The sequence below is a fragment of the Colobus angolensis genome, unplaced genomic scaffold (assembly GCF_000951035.1).
Source record: "Colobus angolensis palliatus isolate OR3802 unplaced genomic scaffold, Cang.pa_1.0 Scaffold7, whole genome shotgun sequence".
NCBI classification, from domain to species: Eukaryota; Metazoa; Chordata; class Mammalia; order Primates; family Cercopithecidae; genus Colobus; species Colobus angolensis.
Window position 1 is genome coordinate 21574166 of NW_012120709.1, and position 21452 is coordinate 21595617.

General features: G+C 45.0%; 1 protein-coding gene across 8 annotated transcripts in view; it reads right to left on the bottom strand.

Moving 5' to 3' along the window:
* Positions 1–8431: 8431 nt before the first annotated feature.
* The window catches only part of CADM1 (cell adhesion molecule 1), a 338141-nt gene continuing 325120 nt past the window's right edge, over positions 8432–21452 (bottom strand). For 5 of the 8 annotated variants that reach the window (XM_011926807.1, XM_011926804.1, XM_011926805.1 and 2 more), the window contains 2 exons: positions 17841–17972; positions 12834–15819 (listed from right to left, as the gene is read on the bottom strand). In XM_011926807.1, coding sequence (XP_011782197.1) covers positions 15701–15819; positions 17841–17972 — 251 coding nt within the window. In that variant the 3' untranslated portion in view covers positions 12834–15700. Of the gene's footprint in view, positions 8847–12833; positions 15820–17840; positions 17973–21452 lie in introns of those variants that run through there. The other 3 variants (XM_011926806.1, XM_011926801.1, XM_011926808.1) reach the window with 2 other exon arrangements.

A 21452-nucleotide genomic window follows, 5' to 3' on the forward strand; every position in this document is an offset into this window, starting at 1 on the left:
GCCTGTTCGTCAACATCCTACACCCTTCCACTTCCAGGCCTTCACAGAGGCTCTTTCTTCTCCTTGAACCTGACTTCTCCTTCCTGTTTTACCTGAACAATTTGTATTCATCCCTCAGGTCTCAACACTTCTCCAGAGAAGTCTTCCTTGAACTGCCAACCTCCAACACCCCCATCTCCACCTCCTAGATAAGGCTTCACTCATATATGCTTTCACAGTAACCCATACCTCCTTCATAGCACCTCTTACAACTGTAATGAAATGCTCAACTGTGTATGTTGTTTGTTTTACCAGAAATGCAAGCCCCATCAGGAAAGGGTCTGTGTTGGTCAGGAGAGACTGGGCTCTGTGGTGGAAACATAAATCCCAAATATTATGTTTCTCCCCCATGTAACGTGTCCCATGGGTTTGAGCAAAGGCCTCTGCTCCACCTTGTCACTCAGAGATCCAGGACAGGGGAGGCTTCAACACCTTGTGGCTGTACCATATGGAACACTGGCATTTTTGGTGGCTGCAGCAAGGCAAGAGAAACATTGGAGAATCATGTATGCATAGGTAAAATGCAGGTACAGCACAGAAAGGAGGCACATACTCTGCCCAACTGCAAGGGGGCTGAGATCTACAGAGGAGCAGGTGGATTTTTTGATCCGCCATAGGATTTTAACCAGTGTGTTCCCTTGTGTGTTCTCCATGTCTGGCATATTGCCTGGCACATAGTAGGAGTCCCAGAATATCAGTCGAATGAATGAACATGCCAGTGTAAGTCTCTCAAGATCGTGCAGCCAGCACATGGTGATGGAGGTAGGCTTTGGACCACGAGCCTCCTATTTGCAAAATCTTTGGCCTTTGCACTCTACCTTGTCGCACCTGATTTATGGAATGTCTTTTTTTTTTCTCCCCGTGTAGAGAACAGAATATCATGCATTTAGCCACTTAATAGATTTGTTTTTCCTGATGAAGGTGATGAAAGTTGCATGTCCTCCAATCAGCCTTGCAATCAGCCATTCATCCACTCACCCAAGACAAGTGGCAATTCAAAAGCAGCTAACATTTCTTAAGTGCCTACTGTGTGCCAAGTGTGTGATTCCAGCTAAGGCACACAAAAGCTCAGTGAGGTGAGTGCTGTGTTTCCTGCTTTGCAAATGAAGACACTGACACTGGGAGTGAAGCCTGGACGCAGATGCAGGTCTGCTGGCTGAAGTCCAGAACTCTTCCCCCAGAGCAGTCAGTGGCTCTTATAGTAGAGCAGGCATCAGAATCACCTAGAGAACCAGAGGAAATGCAGATGGCTGGACCTCGCCCTAGTTTTCATTCAATAGAAGCGGGGGAAGGGGTGAGGGGGCTTGAGAATCTGCATTTTTAATGCAGTCTTAGGTGACACCAGGCGGCAGGTCCAGTGCCTCTGTTTTGAGAATGGCTTCCCTGCAGCATGCTGCCTGGAGAGGGTGAGGAGCGTTTCATCTGTTAACTTGGCTCTGGTGTTGTGACTGGAGGAGCTTGGGGGTCAGGAACATAACATCTTGGGTGGCTGATATTTGGTCCTCCTCTGTGAGGCTGACTGCAATCGAAGTCTGTAAAATGAAGGGGTTGGACGGGATGAGCTCTGGGGTGCTCTGCAGATCTGACAGGCTGTGTTCTGTGATTGGATGAGCTAAACCAAAGCTACAGATTCCATTTAAGTCTCTTCCTAGGTGGGAAGTGCTACAGACTACAAATTGTATAACAATAAATACCCAGGGAGGTCAAGGAGTTATCGAGTAGCCACTGTGTGCTCAGCATATTGGAGGGCTGTGGGGAATCCAAGACAAGTGTAAGATATGAACCTGCTACTCCAGGTACCAACAGCCTGGTTGTGGAGACAAAACACACACTTGAAACAAGGAGAGAAAAACGTGTCAGTATATAACCAAGTGCTAATTGGCGTGAATCTGGTTAGGAGCTACCTACGGGGTTTAGGGAGTCCCAGGGGGAAGGTAAGACTCCTGGAACCTAAGAGTTTGAGAATCTATAACTAACATTTGTGTACAGCACAGTATTTTAACTGGCGTGAGCCCCACGGCAAGGCATGAGGTGGACATTTCAAAGAGGAAGAAAGACTCAGGCACTTGCCCAAAGTCAACTTTTATTAAGTAAAGAAATTGGGATTTGAACCCCATCCTGCTGATAACAGAGCCTTTGCTCTGCAAAAGGTGTGGGAGGTGAAGCAAGGGAGATGGGAGGGACAAGCAAAGACATGCCTGGTGCATCCCATCTAGGCCATGTGCAGAGCCTTGGGTGAGATGAGTCGGCAGAGAGGTTGGGTGCGCAAAGTGAATGTCAACTTGGTAGATCTGAAAAGCCGCCCTGGGATCCTTGAGGACAATGAAAATACTAACAATCATGGAATGGGTACAAGGAGTGTTTTATTAGGCTGGTTCAAAAGCAATTGTGGTTTTTGTCATTTAAAAAAAGTAAGAGCAAAAACCGAAACTACTTTTGCATCTAATACATCGCTAACACTTTCGTCTCATCCAGGGATGTTTGTGGGGAGTGGCTAGGGCTCAGATACATCAGTGCACAGTAGCAGAGTTACTCCAGATCCTGGAGGCTGTGAGTCTCCACCACATCTCTCCAGGCACTGATAGTCCAGACATCCTTGTGTGAATTAAAAAAAAAAGATATCCCTTCCTCCAAGAAGTTGCAACTCCATGTCAGGACACAAAGCTTAGCTAGACGGTCGGCTGGATCCCTGTCCCCATCCATCCCTATGCACCCCTTTGATCCTACAGCCTGGTCAGTTCCTAAGTCTGCACTGCTGTATCTTGTAGGCTTGTGTCCCTACCACCGTGTGTGCATGCACGTCCACACCACACACACACACACACACACACACGAGTGTGCATAAACCAGTACCCTCTCCTCGCCCCAGGGAATTGTTTACTTGTGGGGTACGGGATGTCAGAAACCTCTACAACTTCAAGCCGTTTCATTTCCTACTTCCCAGCAGGCTTTTTAACAGAATTTCTTCTAAGAGGGTTTGCTGGCTGGGCTGGAAGCAGCTACAAGAAGGAAATCCACAAGGTCAGGGAGAAGCAGAGCAAAGGTGATGCTAGATGTATTTGACTCTCGGGATACAGTAACAAAGGAGATGGTGCAGGGAGGCACCAAGTCAAGGGCAGAGGAGACTTGGGAGGTTCTCTCCTCCCCCAGCAGACTGTTAACATGGAATACAAAGCTCAAGTCTTTATTACCAAAAAAAAAAAACCAAAAAAAGTAGCAGCAGGAGAAGAGTTGGAAGAGTAGGAGCCAGTAAGAGGGGAGAGAAGAGAGAGCCACACGCTGAAATCAATACCGCCCAGGACAAGCATTATCCCATGTGGAACACCTCAAGCCTCTGCCTAGAAAATTTGATTGGATCTTCAGAAAAACCTATTAGTGTGTTGTCAGGACCTTCTGGTGATAACTGACCAGCTCTCGCCAATCGATGCTCTTCACTTGTGAAGCTCCTGATTTTTTAACAGCATAATTGTTTTTTTAATAACGGGCTGGCTCACCCACTCCAGCAAGCAGGGAGTCAAAGTCAGACTCCCAACTTAAAATATAGAGAAACACGATGCTCCAGCCACTTCTTCCTAATTGCACAATTACTTTGTGAAGCACCAGGGATGGAAGGCTGCAGTGGGCGGCGGTGTGGGGGAAGGGTGCAGGTGCGGCTTTTTTTCAGGTGAAGCGAGGTTGTTAAGAAGAGTCACAGAAGTAATTACACAAGTCAAAATTATTTACTAAATGAAAGCCATTCTTCACCAAGGAGCCTTTATTTTTTATAAAAGAAAAGGGCAAAAATTGGATGATCCCAAGACGGTGAGGACATCATAAAGCAACAATGGAATTAGTCGTTAATGATTACAGCTTTTTAATTTTCAACTCAAGAGAGGGCAACCCATATTTTCCTTAGGGTTTTAAATGCACTATAACAACAGCAGTATTTTTGCTCTTTATGGTGCCTTGGATCTGAGATGTCAAAGTACTTTACAAACAAATAACTCGAAACACTTTGGGATTGAGGCTCTTTACAGATGGAGAGCAGGGCCCAGGGAGGAAGCGATTTGCCCAAGGTCAAGGCTGAATCAGAGGCACAGCTGGAAACACTACTCATGAATACTGGCTCCTGGAGTCGGAGCTCATCACCACCAGCCTGCCACCTCCCACACACACCGAAACAAAACCCCAAAGCCGGAAAACAGCGGCGGGAAGATAAGTCACCTGCCCTCCGTAACCCAGGGTGTCCACACGGACAATTTGCTGTACACATTGGAAGCTGGGTGTGCAGGTCAGATGTCTCTACAGATTGCCGTTCCTGATCCCAGGAGAATCAGTCACTAATGAAAGCTGAAAGTGCACTCTGCATATTTGGGCAGATCAGCTTTCCATCCTGAACTCCCACGTGTATATGTCAGATTCTGGCCTTCCAGGAGGCGTTGATGGTTCATGCGACAGTTTGCTCTGCCCACCTGGCAGGTCTGGTTCTTTTCTGGGGTGGCTCCCTCCAGAGCTTGCTCTATGTGCTCAGAGTTGGAGTGCAAGATTCGGAGAAGAGAGAGTGAGCCAGAGAGAGAGAGAGAGGAAAAGAAAAGAAGGAAGACAGAAGAGAGACTGTTTTGAAACCCGTGCAGGCCCTAGAACCTCTTTTTATGAAGGCTCCATTCCACACTATGTCACATACATTACAGTCCCACCTTGAATACAGTTTCTGATTATTTACCAGTTACGTTGGGTTGCAGTTTGCTCATGACAACGTTATGGTTTTGTAGATATTTAATTAAACATTTAATACATTTACAGTTTTCTTGCCTTCCATGGATTTTAGAGCTCATATATATATACATGTGTGTGTGTGTGTGTATATATATATACACACACACACACATATATATATATTTCTTTCCAGTTCTGAAATATGTTCACAGGCTCTTGAAATGTTTCTAGGGCATAGGCACTGTGCTTTCTGACCTTAATGGAGAAAACAGCTTAGAGAGATAGGAGAAAGGAGACGTGGGGAAAAAATGATGTTGACGATGACAGAGCAAGAAACAAAATTTTAAAAACCAAAACCCAAACAAAAATTTAATGAAGCATACAGAGGTAGTTCTCAAAACTTTAAAATTGCTGGTTAGAAAGAAAAAGGAGACCCAGGGCTTACCAAGATATTTCTAGGAAAGAGACAGACACTTGAAAGACCCATCCAACCACGGATGAAAAAAATCTCTCTCTTATTATTCAATAATTTATTGAGCACAGGGCCAGATACTGCACTTGGCTTCGGAGATACACAGCTGGATCAGATACAGTCTCTACTCTCAAGAAATTTACTGTTTTTATTGAGGGAGACAGAAAGGTAAACAAACAGTTCAGATATGTGATAAGGACACAAATTGAGGTAAGCACGAGGAATTGAAAAAGCACAGAAAAGCAACCCGAAGGATGCAGAGACATTCTTAAAAGGAGGAGGACATCCCCTGAATATTCAAAGGCACAGAGGTGGGATAGGGTAGGGGTCAGGGACCAGGGGCCATGGGCAGCGGGGGATCGCAGGGTGATGCTGAAAGGCCAGACTGAGTTGATGGCAGATTGTGAGGATTTGGATTTAGTCTGCAGTCAAAGGTTAACCAAGAGTGGTTTCCTGGCCAGGGAGGGACTGGTGATGGGGCTGGGGGAGAAGGAGGGGAAGCCAGTCCAGAGGCTGCCACATTCCTTTGTTTGAAGGTAAAGGGCCTGGACCAGGTAAGTGACATGGAAATGATGCATTCAGGTCAAGTTTGAGAAGCATTTAGGGGGCAATGGGCAGGAATTGGTAACCACTGGAGGCAAACAACCCAGGTTTCCAGGTTGGGAGACTGATCATGCTATTAACTGAGATGGAATATAAAGGAAGAGGTAGGTTTGGAGGAAGTTTTTCATTTCCCCAAGCCCCAGGATCCTAAAGTGGGTGCCATGCTAGCGGGGGCGATGTCCCAAAGATTCCCTTGAAAAGTTGCTGGGGAAACCCAGCAAACATTTCAGGGGTGTAGGGAGACAGAGTCCAGATCGGTTACAATTTTCCTTTCAGGTCCCTCTAGCCAAGACAGAAACACAGCTCTAGAGGCCCAACACTGGAAATCTGTTCATTCTGCCTCAGAAGAAAGGGACTTGAAGTGAATAGAGACACAGAGGGGACGTGATAGAAACCGCTAAGGCCACGTGGAGTGCAGGGCGGAGGCTCTGCTGTGATTCATGGTTGAAGGGAGTTTATTGGAAGTTAGCTAATAAAAGCTCCCAGCTATACTCAAGCATCTGTGTTCTCCCTGGCTGGCAACACACCCTACATAATAGTTGGTGTGATGGCAGAGTCGAATGGAGACACAAATATCTATCCATCACACCAAATTCATTGGGTTAAACTCCCATCACCCAGAGCGGACCTTTCCTTCTGGAGGAAGTAATGAGCTAGAAATAAGTGCTATCGGAAGCTGAGTCTAAGTAAATCTGCAATCACGGACATTTCAAACGGTAGCTTCCTTCGGTTTGGGCTTTCCAAACAGATGGATACTCTACCATGAAATTGCCAAGATTAAAAAGAGAACGCTAGTTTAACACACATGGCTGGGGAAATGGCCGGGGCCATCTACAGAGCAGGATTCCCACATCGTGGCCAGAGACTTGCTCGGCATTCACGGGAGGTAAACAGCCCCAAAGAAAAGCAACTGCATTTCTTTCTTGGTCTTCCATGTTGGCAGAGGGAAGACAAACGAGGACACTCTGGTTTGGGGATGGCATGAATGAACCACACATGTCCATAAATAAACCCGGAGCCCTCCAAACACGCTGCTTGTTTGTTCACACAAAAGCCAGCCTGGCAGCCCTCTTGCCGAGCCATGTTCACAGTTGGATCCTTAATGCATTGTGAGTGTTCAATCAAACTTTTAGTGGCGAAACTCTGGGAGCAGAAAGCCAGCTAAGCCCAAATGGTCCCTTTGCTTTTCCATCTTTTGTGGCTGCCTGGCTGTGCTCTTACAGGTTTTGTTGTCAATAAACTCCTGGCTTGCCTTTGAGCACTCCAAATTATTGAAAATGACTACAGCTTAAGACTGGCAGGATGATTGTTAAAAACAGCCCTGGCATTAATCATAGCTTAAGAGCTTTTGGAAAATGATTCTAATTCAGAAGGGGTGGCTTACAAAGAGGCTTGTCGAAAGCGAAGCAGACATCAAATTCTGAAAGGCAAAAAACCTCCTTGGTACCCACACCTGGCTTCTTCTGCAATCCAGCTGGCAGAACTGCATGGGGAGCACAGCTTACCCCACCAGCTAACCCCATCTGAGACCACCTTGGGTTTTCCCTGTGAGTCCTGTATCACCCCTACCTCTGATATGGGGACCTTGAGATGGGAGAAACTAGAGGGAGCACCAGCAGTTACAGTCTTCCTGGCAGTCCTGGGACTAAGGAAGAGGTGGCCTTGTTTTTTGTCAACAGTTGGAATGCCTTAGACCAGTGCTAAAATAAGCTGTGTGCATAGAGGCAGCTGCGTAGGCAAACACATGGTCAGCATTTGCAAGGAGCCAGGCAGGGCAACGAGCTAATACTTCTGCCTTTTGCCTGCCTGGCACAACAAAGGAGAATGATTTTTGCCATCAGCATTCTCCCTATCGCAGAATCATTGCACAATTTAGTATGATTAATGGTTTCCATTTAGGAGAAGCTAAGAATGAAAACAGTGGGGGAGTGGTGGCACTCGCTGGGGGTGTCTGCGGCTGATACTAGAGTGAAAGGGAGAGAGAACTGGCCGTTGCCTGCCAGCCCGTATCTTCCAACCTTTACTTCCAGGCACGACTGGGGAGACACGGTGGGGCAGAGATACATGGCTTTTGACATGCTTTTGCAGAAACAGTCTGAAAGCTGCAACCTTGTGAGACACTGTTTGCCGTTTCATTCTTGCATCCTTCCCAATATTTGTGACTGGGAAGCCGCTCCCTTTTACCTGCCAAAGGGAGTGCCAATCCCAGAGGTTCCTAACTAAGGGTTGGGTCTCAGAGTGATCAGGGCACAGTGATGAGGCTAGAGGAACTAACTACACCACTTCTTGACATTCCTTATGGCCACGAGGGGATGCCACACAGGGAGGGAAGGACCCTGCCCTTGTGCTGGGACTGTAGGGGCGGCCTTCAACATAGCCGTCTGTCTCTGGAGCACCCAGCTGATGGTAGACCTAGTCTCAGCTCTCATCGGGGGGCTTTCCTGGGAGCTCTTCTTCTCCCCTCAGTAGCATCCTTTTATTTCCACTTCTGTAGGCATGGCTTCTTTTCAGGTCTTACGGCTGCTGCAGGTGGGTGGTGAGACAAAGGGCGCCATAGCCAGAGACTTGTGGGTGCTGATGGAAACCAACCAGGAAAACACAGAGAATTCAAAAGGGCCTGCATTTTTTTTTTTTTTTTTTTTTTTTAAGCAATAGCCTTTGTAACTGAAGCCAGATAGAGAGAACATTGGTGATCTTGGCTGGGGCTAACGTGATTCAAGGCCCTTCTCGATGCATTGGTGTCTCTGCAAGGAAATCTATTATTTTCCATAAACTGTCTTAAGCATCTCCCGGGCTACATTTCTGGCTGTGTTAAGAATCAAGTCATCAAGAACAGCTGTGAATGTTATACACTTTCAGCAGCAGCAATGGGCTTTGGCAGGGAAGTAGGAGCAAAAAACCCAAGTAGGACATTTCAGTTGACAGTAATGGCATTTTCCCTTCCTTGTCCAAACGACAAAAGATTCATGTTCCTAATTGCAACACTATAGCTGCCCTCATCACTTTATTCTGGGAGAGGAGGTTAGAGAAAACAGGCCTAGAGAGAGGGAGAGAAAGAGAAAGAGAGAGAGATGGATAGTAATTTCGTCACTAGCTAACAGAGACTGATTAGCGCAGAAGATTCCCTTCCATAGCAATACTTTTTAATCAGGTCTGCTGTGTCTGGGCAAACAGCTCTTGTGGATTAGCTAGACTTGAGCTTGCCAGCATCCATTGCAAGTTTAAACGATGAAATACACAACTACAGAGAAAACAAACCAAAAAGAGTAATAAAGTCACACATTTCAATATTCAGCAACCATTAAGGGATTTAAATATTTGCTTGCTATTAAAGGCCTGCATTAGGCTTTTCCAACACCAGCTCTGGAAGACTGAAATATCAATTACAGATCAATTTTCCCCCTAAGTAAACACTAATGCAGGATAAACAGTATTAGAAGATGCAATCGTAACATTGCTGACTTCAGGTTGGACTTCCTGCTGGTAACAGCAAGTTTAAGCCTGGTGATTAATTAACCTGAGAAGATAGCACTTAAGAAAGATTTGAGGCGGTCACGTCTGAAATATGACTGTGAACCTGTGCATGTCTGGAGGGCAGCTGAAGTCCCGGGCCCAGAGAACCGGTTGATTTGCCCCTCAGTAGTGGTTCTCACTTTCCCCAGATCAACACTTTGAAGGATTAGGAGGGAGTAAAATGGGAGGCGCACGTAGGTGTGCATGCATGTGAGAGAAAAAGCAGTAGACAATGTGAGGTTCCTTGTTGGAATTAATTCTGCATTTCAATAGGCAAGGCTCGAGTTGTATTTCCCAGCACTGACCACCAGGGGCAGTAGACATTTTATGTTCATTTGGGAATGAAAAAATAAAAAAACATAAAAAACAAAACAAAGTTTCCTGTGTACTGAAGAGTCTGGAAGCTGAGGATTGGAAGACTTGAAAACAGAGAAGATTTTTGCTTTCAGGTCTCAGTTCAGGGATGCTCATGTGTAATGATGTGAGAGTGCTGGGGGGACACTGAATCCTGCAGTTGCTGTTAGAGGCACATTTCAACATTTTGAGATAAGCACAAATAAGGCAAGGACTATGGTCTGCATTTTAAAAATATGCCATATTGCATTCTGAAGGCCCCTCACAATATATTATAGCAATACTAAGGCTTTGCTTGGCCATTACCCAAAATGATATTCCCTGATACTGTTCCAGTGGGTCCTTGAGAGTGATGGGGCCAATAGGTCTAAACTCAGGACTGGCTGGCTTGTCTCTTCAAGGCCAACCTGAAAGCTACCTGTAATAAGGATGAACATGCAAACATCAAGGTTTGAAATACAGCATTGGTGGCCCATTCAGATTAAGTGTAACGTAAGGCTCACGCAGCCAGGTGCCGGACTATTCTCCCTTTAATCATCTGATACTTGCTGGGTGACTACCGCATGCCTGCCAGGGACTTTAATATGGTATTGACCCACAAGGTCATGGATGACGGCCAAGAGTCCCTTCTTTTTTCTCCTGTACAGGGGGCCAGGACATCCAAGTGGTTCAAAAACTATACATGTATGGCTGTGAATACAGATTTCACCCTGAAGGAATTTGGCTGCCAGTTCTTCATGACAAAGGGCTGGGTATTTGGGATCCTGGCAAAATGGCGTGTTAATCTTGGGCATGATTTTATAATAAAACAAAGATACCCTCACTTAAGCAGGGTCTTTCTACCTGTATAGCACGGTGGCTGCATGGTTTCTTTGAGGCGCTGGTTGACAGAATCAAAGGAGCATTTCTCCATGGAGTAAGTCCACAGCGGTACAAGAATTACATTTCAAGTAGACAGAGGACAGTGAAAGATTGCACCAATTAACACCCGCATATCACCTCAGGGTTCCAGTTGATGTATTTGGAGAATGCCAGGCCAAAACATTTGTGAAGACTCTCTGGAGGAAACGAGGGCCATTTTCACTCATACACAGTCTTCTCAAATGAAGGAGCCGGCAGCTTATCAAGATCCTTTGAGCGGGGACTGCTTCTAGCACCTTTTCATTTGCATACCCTGTGGAGCTCGAAAGGTAAATGTGCAGCAGTCACCACCTCCTGTTTGCCTCAGCTCAAGGAACTTCTGGGACCCTTTTCTATAGGGTGCAGCTAAACCTGGAGCCTCATGCTGCAGACGAGAGGGAGAGGGGTGGGGAGACTACACATACTGCATGCCACGTGGCTTGGAATAAGTCTGCTAATGAATGGTGAAGAGAAAAGGGTCATTAAACCTTCTAAGTCGTGGTTCGCAAGGGCACGATGTGTCTATATGCACAGGAGCCCACAGAGCTCCCTCTGAGTAGTGACCACTTCTTCATAGCCCTGGGTAACCTTCTACTTTTTAGTCACCATTTGCCTCTATCCTGTGACTGACATGTAATGAACGCGTAGTGTGTGCCTGACAGCTTTTTGGCTGAGCGCTGACTGCATATCTCACTGATCTCTCCCAACAACCTTCGAGGCTATGGTGATGTCCACCTTGCAGAGCAGGAGACCGAAGCCAGGTAGGCTGGGCTACTCACTGGAGGTTTCACTGCTACATTGGGACAGGGATCTGAATGCAGGCAGCCTCACTCTAGTGTGCACTTTTGATCCTTATTCTATTCTATCTCTCTGGGTCTTTTTATAGAGATGCAATGAATGAGTACTCCCCACTGCTCCTTGCCTTCCAGCAGAGGCTGGGAGAGGTCACTGAAGTCTCGACTCCTCTGCCTGGACTTTTTAGTACAGCCACAAGAGCCATCCCACCCCGCACACAGAACTGCTTTCTTTCTTCTCCCCATACAAATCAGCAGGCTGGCTGGGCTTGTTGCCCTCTGTACTTTTGACTCACATTCCTTCTCCATGAAACCATCCTTTAAGATCCAGTTGGGGTCCCAGCTCCTGCGTGAACCTGTCTGGGGACTCACCAGCCTTCACTGATTTCCCTTCTCCAGAAAATTCCCATAGCACTCTCTGGGCTTCTCTGTGTTCGGTGCGGCACCCGTGGCTCAGGGGCACGTCATGTTTTTAGGTGATGTAGCTGATGCTCCGCTTTGGCCTCCAGGGACCGCCTTATACTTCTCTGCATCCCTCACCATGCTGGACATACAGCAGGTGCTCAATAACTGCATATCTGATTAAATGATTTTTTTTTTTTTTTTTTTTTTTTTTACAGAGACCAGGCCAGGATGGAAGTGGCCCAAGGGGAGATGCACAGCCTTCAGCCTTTCTGGAGCTTACCCTTGCTTTTCCTATGGAACTTTCCCCATGACATGGCCAAGGGAGAAAAGGGGAACTCAACCACAGCTGGAGGGTGATGGGAAAAGGACACTTTGGGCCTGGCCAGACATTATCTGCGCATTTATAAGATCAGCCACCATGAAGTGTAAGTCATTGCTCACTTCAGCCTGCAAGGCAAGGACGATGACAACAGAGCAAATCCTACTGTCTACCCAGGCCTGGAAGTCTCAGCAACCTAAACAGCAAGTGAGAACAGTCTTCTGCAGGCAGCCAAGCCAGTCCTCCACAGCTCACGTCTTCTTTTTACGAAAGGAGAGAGAACTTTAAATGAAGAAGGCAGAATGAATTGTTAAGACACAAACTCCCAAAGTAAGAGACAGGTGGAGCAGCCAACACAGGGAAGTTGGTGAGGGTGGGGGGCGGTGAGAGAGGGGATGAGTGCGGGAGACACATCCACGGGAGCGGCCTGTTCCGGCGGGCCCGCCACGACAGCTCGCACACCTGCACAAATCGCTGAGTTCACGTGGGAGCCCAGACTCAGCCACGACACGGCACCCGGCTCACCTGTCCACTGAGAGTGGGGAAGAGAACAAGGACAGGAAGGATGAGCGGAGAAGGAGCCAGAGTGCGGCCCCCAGCAACCCAGCTGGCAGCATGTCCTAGCATCTACTGCCAGCGTTCCCGGCCCCGCACACGGTCCTAAGGAGGAAGCTGGGACCAGACGCCCATCTCTTCTCTCACTCGGCGTCCATAAGAAGTCCATAAAGAGATTAAAGGATCACTTTGTAACATTAATTTTTTTATTAAGAAGACAGATATTTTATAGTACTTCTTTTTTTTTCTTTTTCTTTTTGTAAAAATGGTATACATGAACCAATACAAAATGCGAATGGGAACATATGGATATGGAGTTTCTTACACTGTAACATTGTCCATGTACACCTTAAAAACAGAACTGGCCTAAAGGGAAAAATAAGACGTCGGTGTGACTAAAGAACAAGCTTATTTGGCATCAATTATACATCCTTCATTATTTTATATTCCTTTAAAAAACACAAAAAACAAGTTTGTTCTTTCTTCACTCTAAAAAAAGTGATCAACCTGTACAAAGTAATACTCAACAATACATTTCAAACAGTGCACTGTATACTTAAGAAAAAAATACATAAACCAATATACAACTAAAATCCATAATTTCCTGTTTTTGCTTTGTTTTATTATTATTTTTTTTCCAATGTGTGGGGCCTACACTTTGCAATCTACCTGAGACGGAAAACACCAATCGAAACACAGGAACCTGAGACATGTCAACATTGTAAGCCATAAAGTTACATCAGGAACACTGCACTACTGTACACTTTTCCAAACAGAAAGATGGGAGGTCCCAAAGATGAGATGCCAATTCTGTGAGCAATGGTGTGATTTTTGTTTGTTTTTGTTTTTCTTTTTCTTTTTTCTAAAAAGAACAACTGAAAAAAGCCTTTCAACAACATGCTAAATGATTCTCACCCTTTGATATGATTATACTATGGTTGGAATGGGTGCTAAGGGCTCGGAATAGAGCTGCAGATGATAAAATTCATTGAAAAAGGGATGTTCATTGTGGCTTTTTGTCTTGGTTAAGTACCTAGGGATAGGAGAGGGATAAATAAAATGCTGCTCGATAATGGATTTTCTTTTACATACCAGTCCGTTCCCAAAAGGCCCCCATATTGCAATGGTTCTATCAAAGGTTAAAATAAAGACAAGAAAAATAAACATGTTTTCAAATAACAAAGAGTTGACACTTTTTCCCCCTTAAATAAATCAGCATAAGTTTTCCACATAATGTAACAATAGTAAAAATGCACCTTGCAAAATCCAAAATTACTCACTGAAAATGTAATAGAATATATATTTATATATATATATAGATCTATCTGTTTTGATGCCATCTTTCCATAGGGACTGTTATCTGGAGTCTGGAGCCTTACCAAACATATGGTAAGAGTTTAGTTTCTGTCCTTCAGGACTACTTCTAGATTTCCTAGACATTTCAGTGAAAATCCCCATACTTCTTTCTTTAAAACACGTAAATGGTAACATGACTCCTCTACCTTTTCCCGAGGCTCCCCATCTAAGATATGTTCAAGGTCACTGATTTTAGTAGCTATGCACTATGGCTGCCATCATGCGAGGATCAGTAATTTTTGGCAGATGGTTCTTAAGGCTGAGGAAAGAGGCCAAGGCTAGTGTATGAAAGGTAAAAAGATAAAAACACTCACATTTGAGTTTTGATTAAGTAACTGAAAATCCGTACATGCTGTTTTTCCACCTCTGCTCTGACCTATCGAGAACTGAGAGCGACAGCAGACCAGTGTGAGAACAATACCGGCCCTTCTTTTGTACCTCCTGCCTTTGTCAAGCCAAATCTGAAGGAATGAAAGTTTCACACAGATTCGAGTTGGAAATCCCAGCATGACAAATATCTGTAATATACAGTACATGCAGGCCACATCCTACTGCCTTCCTAACTAAGCACAAAGGAAAAAAAAAAAAAAAAAATCAACCCTGTCCCATTCAGTCATTCGCACAACACACGGACTTGCTTTTTCCTACAAATTAGTGAGAAGTAAGGCCGATTGGGAAAGGTGGATGGAATCATTTGGAACAGAAACAACCAGAGCAGAACTATATTTCCCCCCTCCCTACTTCCCCTCCTGTGGCAACTCAAATTTGTCCACTTATATAAAAAGAACAGACCTCACCTGTCAGGTCTGTTTAGGGCATGGAAAAAGGAGGAATCCTTTCCGCCCTAAACCTTTCTGGACAGCGTGGGGTATCTATACTGAGCCGTCTACAGATACAGAATTAAAGACAGTGAAATTCAATCTCATTGTGACACACCTCACTTGCAGATAACCCTGTACAGTAATGTAGTTCCACAGCAAACAGAACATTTTCTGAATCACAGTCTAATTTTCTAGTCTTCACTGCTCTAAGTATGTGAAACACGGGCAGCAGCAAAGAGTTTTCATTGTTTGTTCACCCAAATCTTTACGACAACAGAGAAGAATGCATTATGGATACACTAAATTCTGAACTATGAAATCTAAGCTGTGCTGGTTCTCCTTTTATGAAACTGAATTTGGAACAGAAAGCAGTTACCACAAAAATAAACAAAAGAAAGTAAAAACAAGAACAGAAAAGGGAAGGAAAAGAGTCTAAGGAATCCCAGCAGGCAAATTCCAAAATGGGAGATTTTGGAAAAAATCCAAAATTGGGGGGAGAGGGAAGGAAATAAATGTGCACAAAGGGGGAAAAAAAGGAAGGAACGCAACAAACAAACAAAAAACAAGGCACAGAATTTTCTGCAATCTACTGAAACTAAATCCAAGTATCCAAGTTTGACTTGGTAGGAAGAAATAAAAATTAAACAAACAAACAAACAAACAAACAAAAAAAGAGGTGTCAAACAGCAGAATGTACTTTCCAAAGAACATTTTTTTTTTTTTTTTTACACAGCAAATCCCAAGCCTTCCCAGTCTCACACCTTTCCACCCATTCATGAAAAAACACACGAATTTCTCGCAAGTTCCAATGTCACTGTCTCTTTATCATCTAAATGGGGCCAGTTGGACACCTCATCGAAACAAAAAAGCTGATCTAGATGAAGTACTCTTTCTTTTCTTCGGAGTTGTTCTGTCCTCCTTCTGCATTGATTATAGCTGTGTCTGCGTCTGCTGCGTCATCGGCTCCTTTGGCTTCATGAGTGAAGTATGTACCTGAAAGATGAAGGGGTAAAGCACCGTGACTGTCTGATGGCCTCTGTGTAAAGTGGTACAGAGATGGCAACTTGCTTTATGGCCATCATCAGCCGAAGTGGTGTGCAGGCAGCAGAGGGGAAAAAACAATTGGAAGAAGAGAGCGGGGCGGGTGAGACAAATGGGGATCCGGGGGTTCCAAAGGCACCACTCCAACTGAACCGCTGCGATATAATTCAGCAAATGAGACATTAGAGCAGTGATTATGACCAGAGGATGTCAGCAGAAGAAGACGTGAGTGGGAGCTGAAAATGCAGAAAGCTGGAGAGCTGCTGACTAATGTATAAACAGTAAACACCAATGACCAATGACCAGATATGTGCACGTACATGGTTAAAGACCAAAGCAAGGAAGAGCAATTAGCCAATAAATGAATTAGGGCCCTGATGATGCTTCTGTTGTCATCTCAACTCATTTATTTGAACCACAGTCCCCTGTCTATATGAATCGTTATTGCCTACCCATAGGTGAGAATGTGCGTGAACTTGCACAAGTATGTCTGATTTTCCTATGTCTTCCATTTCAGAGTGAGGTTCCAGATTGAGAAAGAATTTGACATTATAATGGCTGGGATCAAGGTTTCAGATCTGTCTTAATGAGCAAGGGAGTCTCTCTCATCATGTAACTCTAGCCTGGACCCGGATTCATGGATTTGCTAATTGGCACAGCCACTTTATAATGACAATAGACAGACGTTACAAAGTTGGGGACACTCTTATCACCAAATCCCAACAGTTTACATGGAGAACGACAAAGACGGCACCTCAGTATGCTATATAGGTAGAACTTAAACTGCCTGCCATAATCAAATACTCTTCCTCCCGTTACATACTATATTCCTGAAGAGTCTTCTATTTAAAAAGATTGAGACATTTGCTATATTTTCAGGTTTTCAAAGTGACAAATCTGAGAAAGCAAGTGGGCAAACGCTTCTCGGTATCCTTTTTTCTTGCTGTAGAGTGACACACATGTTCCCCTCCCTTGGTCCTTCACAGCTGCTGCTCAGACGCTGCCATGCTCTCTGGCCTTACCTCCTGTCTCTATCAAGCTTACCACCGAGAGGCTGCGAGTTCTTGGCCAAACAGACTGCCTCCTGAGTGCGGGCAGAGGGCTGAAGTATGGACAGCTCTGATCGTCCTAAACTGTTTTCTGCTTGAGACAGGCACTCTGTATCCTAAAGGTGCTTATGTACCTTAGACCTCCATTGCTGTGCTCAAGGGACCTTCCTGCAAACCCAAGTTCAACCGTCAAGCAGTATGCAAGCACCTAGAAAACCCTGTAAGCTCATTGCACAGTGCTTGAGAAAAATAACTGAGAGAGACAGGGGCGGACGAGGAAAAGGAAGAATAAATTACCAAGAGGGGAGAAGAGGATCAGAGCAGCATGGGGCAGAGAGGAGGGGCATGAAAAGATGATTGCCCATCCAGACTGCACAGTTGGTAAGTGTGATGATTAATGGCAATTTAAATCAATTGCACTGATAATTTTAAAAATACATATTTATGCGGCTTTTAAGGCAAAAAAATTGTCTTTAACCTGGGCACATCAAACTAAGGCAGAGCCGTTGTGACCAGCTTACACAGAGTCTGGGGACAGGGGACAGGGGGAAATCCTCTGCCTCCCAGAAAACAGGTTATGGATATGGTTTTTCCACGTTTATCCTTTGGGGGTTCATGCCACATCTTGCACACCAGCCTCTACTTTATCATTTTTCATCTATCCCCAATTATGGATGGCAGAATAACAACTCTACAGAGCTTTATATTTAGAGAAAATCCGAATCAAGGAGTGCTACTCATCAACTCCCAGAGTCCTAATCAGCGGCTGCTAAGATTTCTGGGTTTTTTTCTCTTCCAGTTTCAGGAATCAGATAGGCCATGTGGCCACATACATCAAACTGCCTATCAAGGACAACCGTGTAAAGTCCCCGAAGGCAGAAGCTGTGGGGACACGCTGCTCCTGCCTGCTGAAGCCTTGCTTACCTTTATGTCTGGCAAAATAGCGCCCCAGAATGATGAGCAAGCACAGCATGGCGAACACCACCACCGCCACGACGCCACCGATCACGGCATGATCCACTGCCCTGATCGAGCCTTCTTCACCTGCTCGGGAATCTGTTGAAATCAGAAGAGGAATAGGGATGTAGAGTTTATTACAAGGCACCAGAAGCCCTGGCGACACTGTCTCCAGGGTCAGAGGGTCACCTTCTTTTTAATGGAGGAGTCAGAGAGAACAAGCGAGATGGATCAAGTTACACTGAAGTTACACTGAGGGAGCAGGCTGACCTGTCCAGTGCTGAACTGATCTGTTCTCCCCACAAGGCAATTTCATGATAAGCAGCATAGGAGGGTTAATGCATGTGGAACAAGCTTAGGGAGGCAGGGAAGGAAGAAATAGTCTATCCGGCTCTGACCTAGTCTTGGCATTCACTCCATCTGTATCCAGTTGCAGAGCCTAATTAAGGAGGCTGATCTGACTATTTGAGGGTGCTCTGAATGACACCTGTAGGCAACAGGAAGATAAAGCATCTTTCCATAGATGCCCAATGACTTTTGTTCCCTGAAAGATCAGGGATATGCATAGGAAAAGTAAGGTGCTCAAAAGCCACAGCTGCCTAGAGATAAAACAAGGATTATAAGACTAAAGACAAATGACAGGCTTGCTACATTTAGGATGTATGAGGGAGTAAGCCTCAATTTAAAACCTAAAAACCTATTTCAAAAGAGACAGCAAGGAATAATTGTCCATTGCCACCGACGGTTTTTATTTTATTTATTTAACACCTTGCAATGCAATTAATTTTCCTTTATAAGCATCACTCCCTCAGGATGTCTTCTTCCGACTGAGGAACGACATGTTTGGCTGGGGAACAACTCCAAAATGAACCCAGAATGAGCTATGGCGATGCAGAATGGATGTATGGCAGTGTAAACAATTTTAATTTAGGAATGTGGCTACATCACCTCTTGCTGAAATCCTAATGGCATCCGAGATTTATAATGCAGTAAAAAACAATTATTCTCCTGTTGATTAATACATTAACATTTTGGAGTGGAAGCTAAACCATTGTCTTTTTTTTATTGAGTCAAGTACGACACCTCCATTAAAATGATTTACTAGCTGTACCTTACAATTTAAGCACAGCAGCAACAGAAACGGTAAAAATCTTTTAACTTTACATGATTTGTGAAGTCATATGTGAAGGATTTACCATTTGAATCTTTCAGTACAAGAAGCACATGGCCTATAAATCTGTCCCCCTTGCAGTTGCTGGACGCCTAAGAGAAATGCATTTCACCAGGAAGACTGAGAGTGCAAATTCAAGTCAATTTTTAAGAAAGATTTATCTCTGTCTCTCTCCAAAGAACAGAGCAAATCTCTGAAGCCTCCACCTCTAATAATATTTGAAGTTTATCGATCAAGTGTACAGATCCGTGACAGCTAAAGGTAATGGTGCTCTTTTGAGCCGAAACCTGATACAACGCTTTCAGCAGGAGGGCATGATTTACACTTTCTATCGATATTTCCAATTCTGCTCTGAGATTAAGTACTGAAGGATGTGGGGAAATAACTCGTGACTGAGGGTTCCATGAAAAGTGCTTTAATTAAAAGAGTTTACATTTTAAAATGGAGTATTTAAAGTGTTTCATTAAGTTATCTTTGAAAGGACTACAGAAAAACCAAAACCCAAACCCAAACAGAAATGCCAAATCAGAGGCAGCAGCAGGTCGCCTAGGACAACAGGATGATGGGAGTTTAATTGGAGAAGGGAGCTGGGTTGGAGGCAGAGTGCACTGCAGCCAATTAGCCCGCTCCGAGCTGAGCGAGCCCCTCCAGCAACATGTCTAATAAGCTCAACTTGAAACGTGGTGGAGAGGAATCTCCCTCCTCAGCCAAAAGTGTTGCCGACCGCAGATGCTACAGCCCCCATGGTCTTGAAAGTCATTTCAACAAGGCAGAACTCAGCCAAGGGAAGTAGGTTTTTTTTTTTTTTTTCTTTTTTTTTTTCTTGTTAGAAACGACAGAGCTCGTTGAAGGGGAGCATTCCCCGTAGGGTGCTGCTGGACACGGGGTGTCTGCTGGAGGAGGGCGCTTGACACAATGGAGATGTTCACTCCAACTGCACACATGAAAAAGAGTAACAGAAAAGCCAGCAAGTTGTGTTTTCCTTAGGGAGCTGTCAAAATAGGGAATTTTGTGAGAATGAGAATTAACTCATCTCCAATAGCCATGAGCCTCAGACCTATTAAAATTTATGTCTTTCGATGAACTCTGTATGTCTTAAAATTGAAGTGAGACTAGACATTGAGGACAGGTGAATGTTAGGCACAAGAGGCAAGAGGTGAAGAGAGGTTCTAGGAAGACTGAGAACAGAGAAAAGCTTCGAGAAGCTGTCCAGGACAGTTCTAACCCATTTAGGGGAAGGCACTCTCTTGTCCACTCTTAATAAAAAACCACCTCCTCTCCATGCCTAGACAAAGGGATATTCTGGAAGCCTGAGGGAGGAGGGGGGAGGGGAGAGACAGAGAGAGAGGCTCTGTGACAAAGAAAAACAAAAACCTCCCTGTATCTGTGAGATTAACTTCTTGAGCCAAAACTCCTTACTTGACCTTTGCCCTCCATGAACTTTGAGCTAAATATGCTCAGTGTTGCTATTTTTCCCTGCACTTTGCCCAAATTAAACTAGAACCTTAGATCTTCTAGTTACCTTCCCCACCCTCAAGGACATACATATTTTACAGATACTTATTTATAAGGGTAATCTCTCCAGCTATCTTCTGATACTCACTTTGATCAGAAAGTTTACTACCACCAGTTAATCACCAAGACATTTCTCCTGCCTTCAATTACTGCAGATGGACACAGAAGGTAACTGATGTTTAATTTACAGGGAACACTGCGGGTTAGGAGCGCCTCACGCCTCTTCCCACCCCCACTCCCACCTCCTGGGTTTACGTGGGAGGTATAATAGAGTTGTGCCTGTTCACTGAGTGCCTCTGTCTTGGCCTTCCCTATGAAAAGCAGAGCTGTTCCTGGAGTCATCTCAGTCCGTTCTTTTATTTCCACGTGTGGGGAGGGTGGGTGAGTGTTCATAATGCTACGGATTGGCTCGAGGCAGCAGGGTCGGGGTGAGCTGCCTGCACCTGCGGGCTGTGCCTCACTCATGACATGAAGCAGCCCTGCAAGATGCTGCCCAGGAGGACACTGGGCTACTGGAGTCACACGAAAACCAGAAACGGAAGGAAATACTGAGCACTAAGAGAAGCATTGCTCCGACAAAGTCTGTCAGCTGCTTGACCTTTCCTTCCATTCCCAAGGCAAGGACTCTGACCAATTCCATGATAAACGACTTCTAAGTGGGAAAGCTATGGGTTTCCCCATGAGCCACAGATCCTGGTCCTATAGGGTGCAGACCCCGTCATTCAGGTCCCACGAAGTGCTGGCTTTCCTGGGGACATCCTCTTCAGATTCCCGGCTCATTTTCTGAATAGGTTGGGCAAGGAAACCAGAGGCAGATTCTACAGCTGCCCCCAGCTTGTCAATTGAAAAACAAATGTGGGAGTGGAAAGCACTTTTAAACACACCTGATGCTC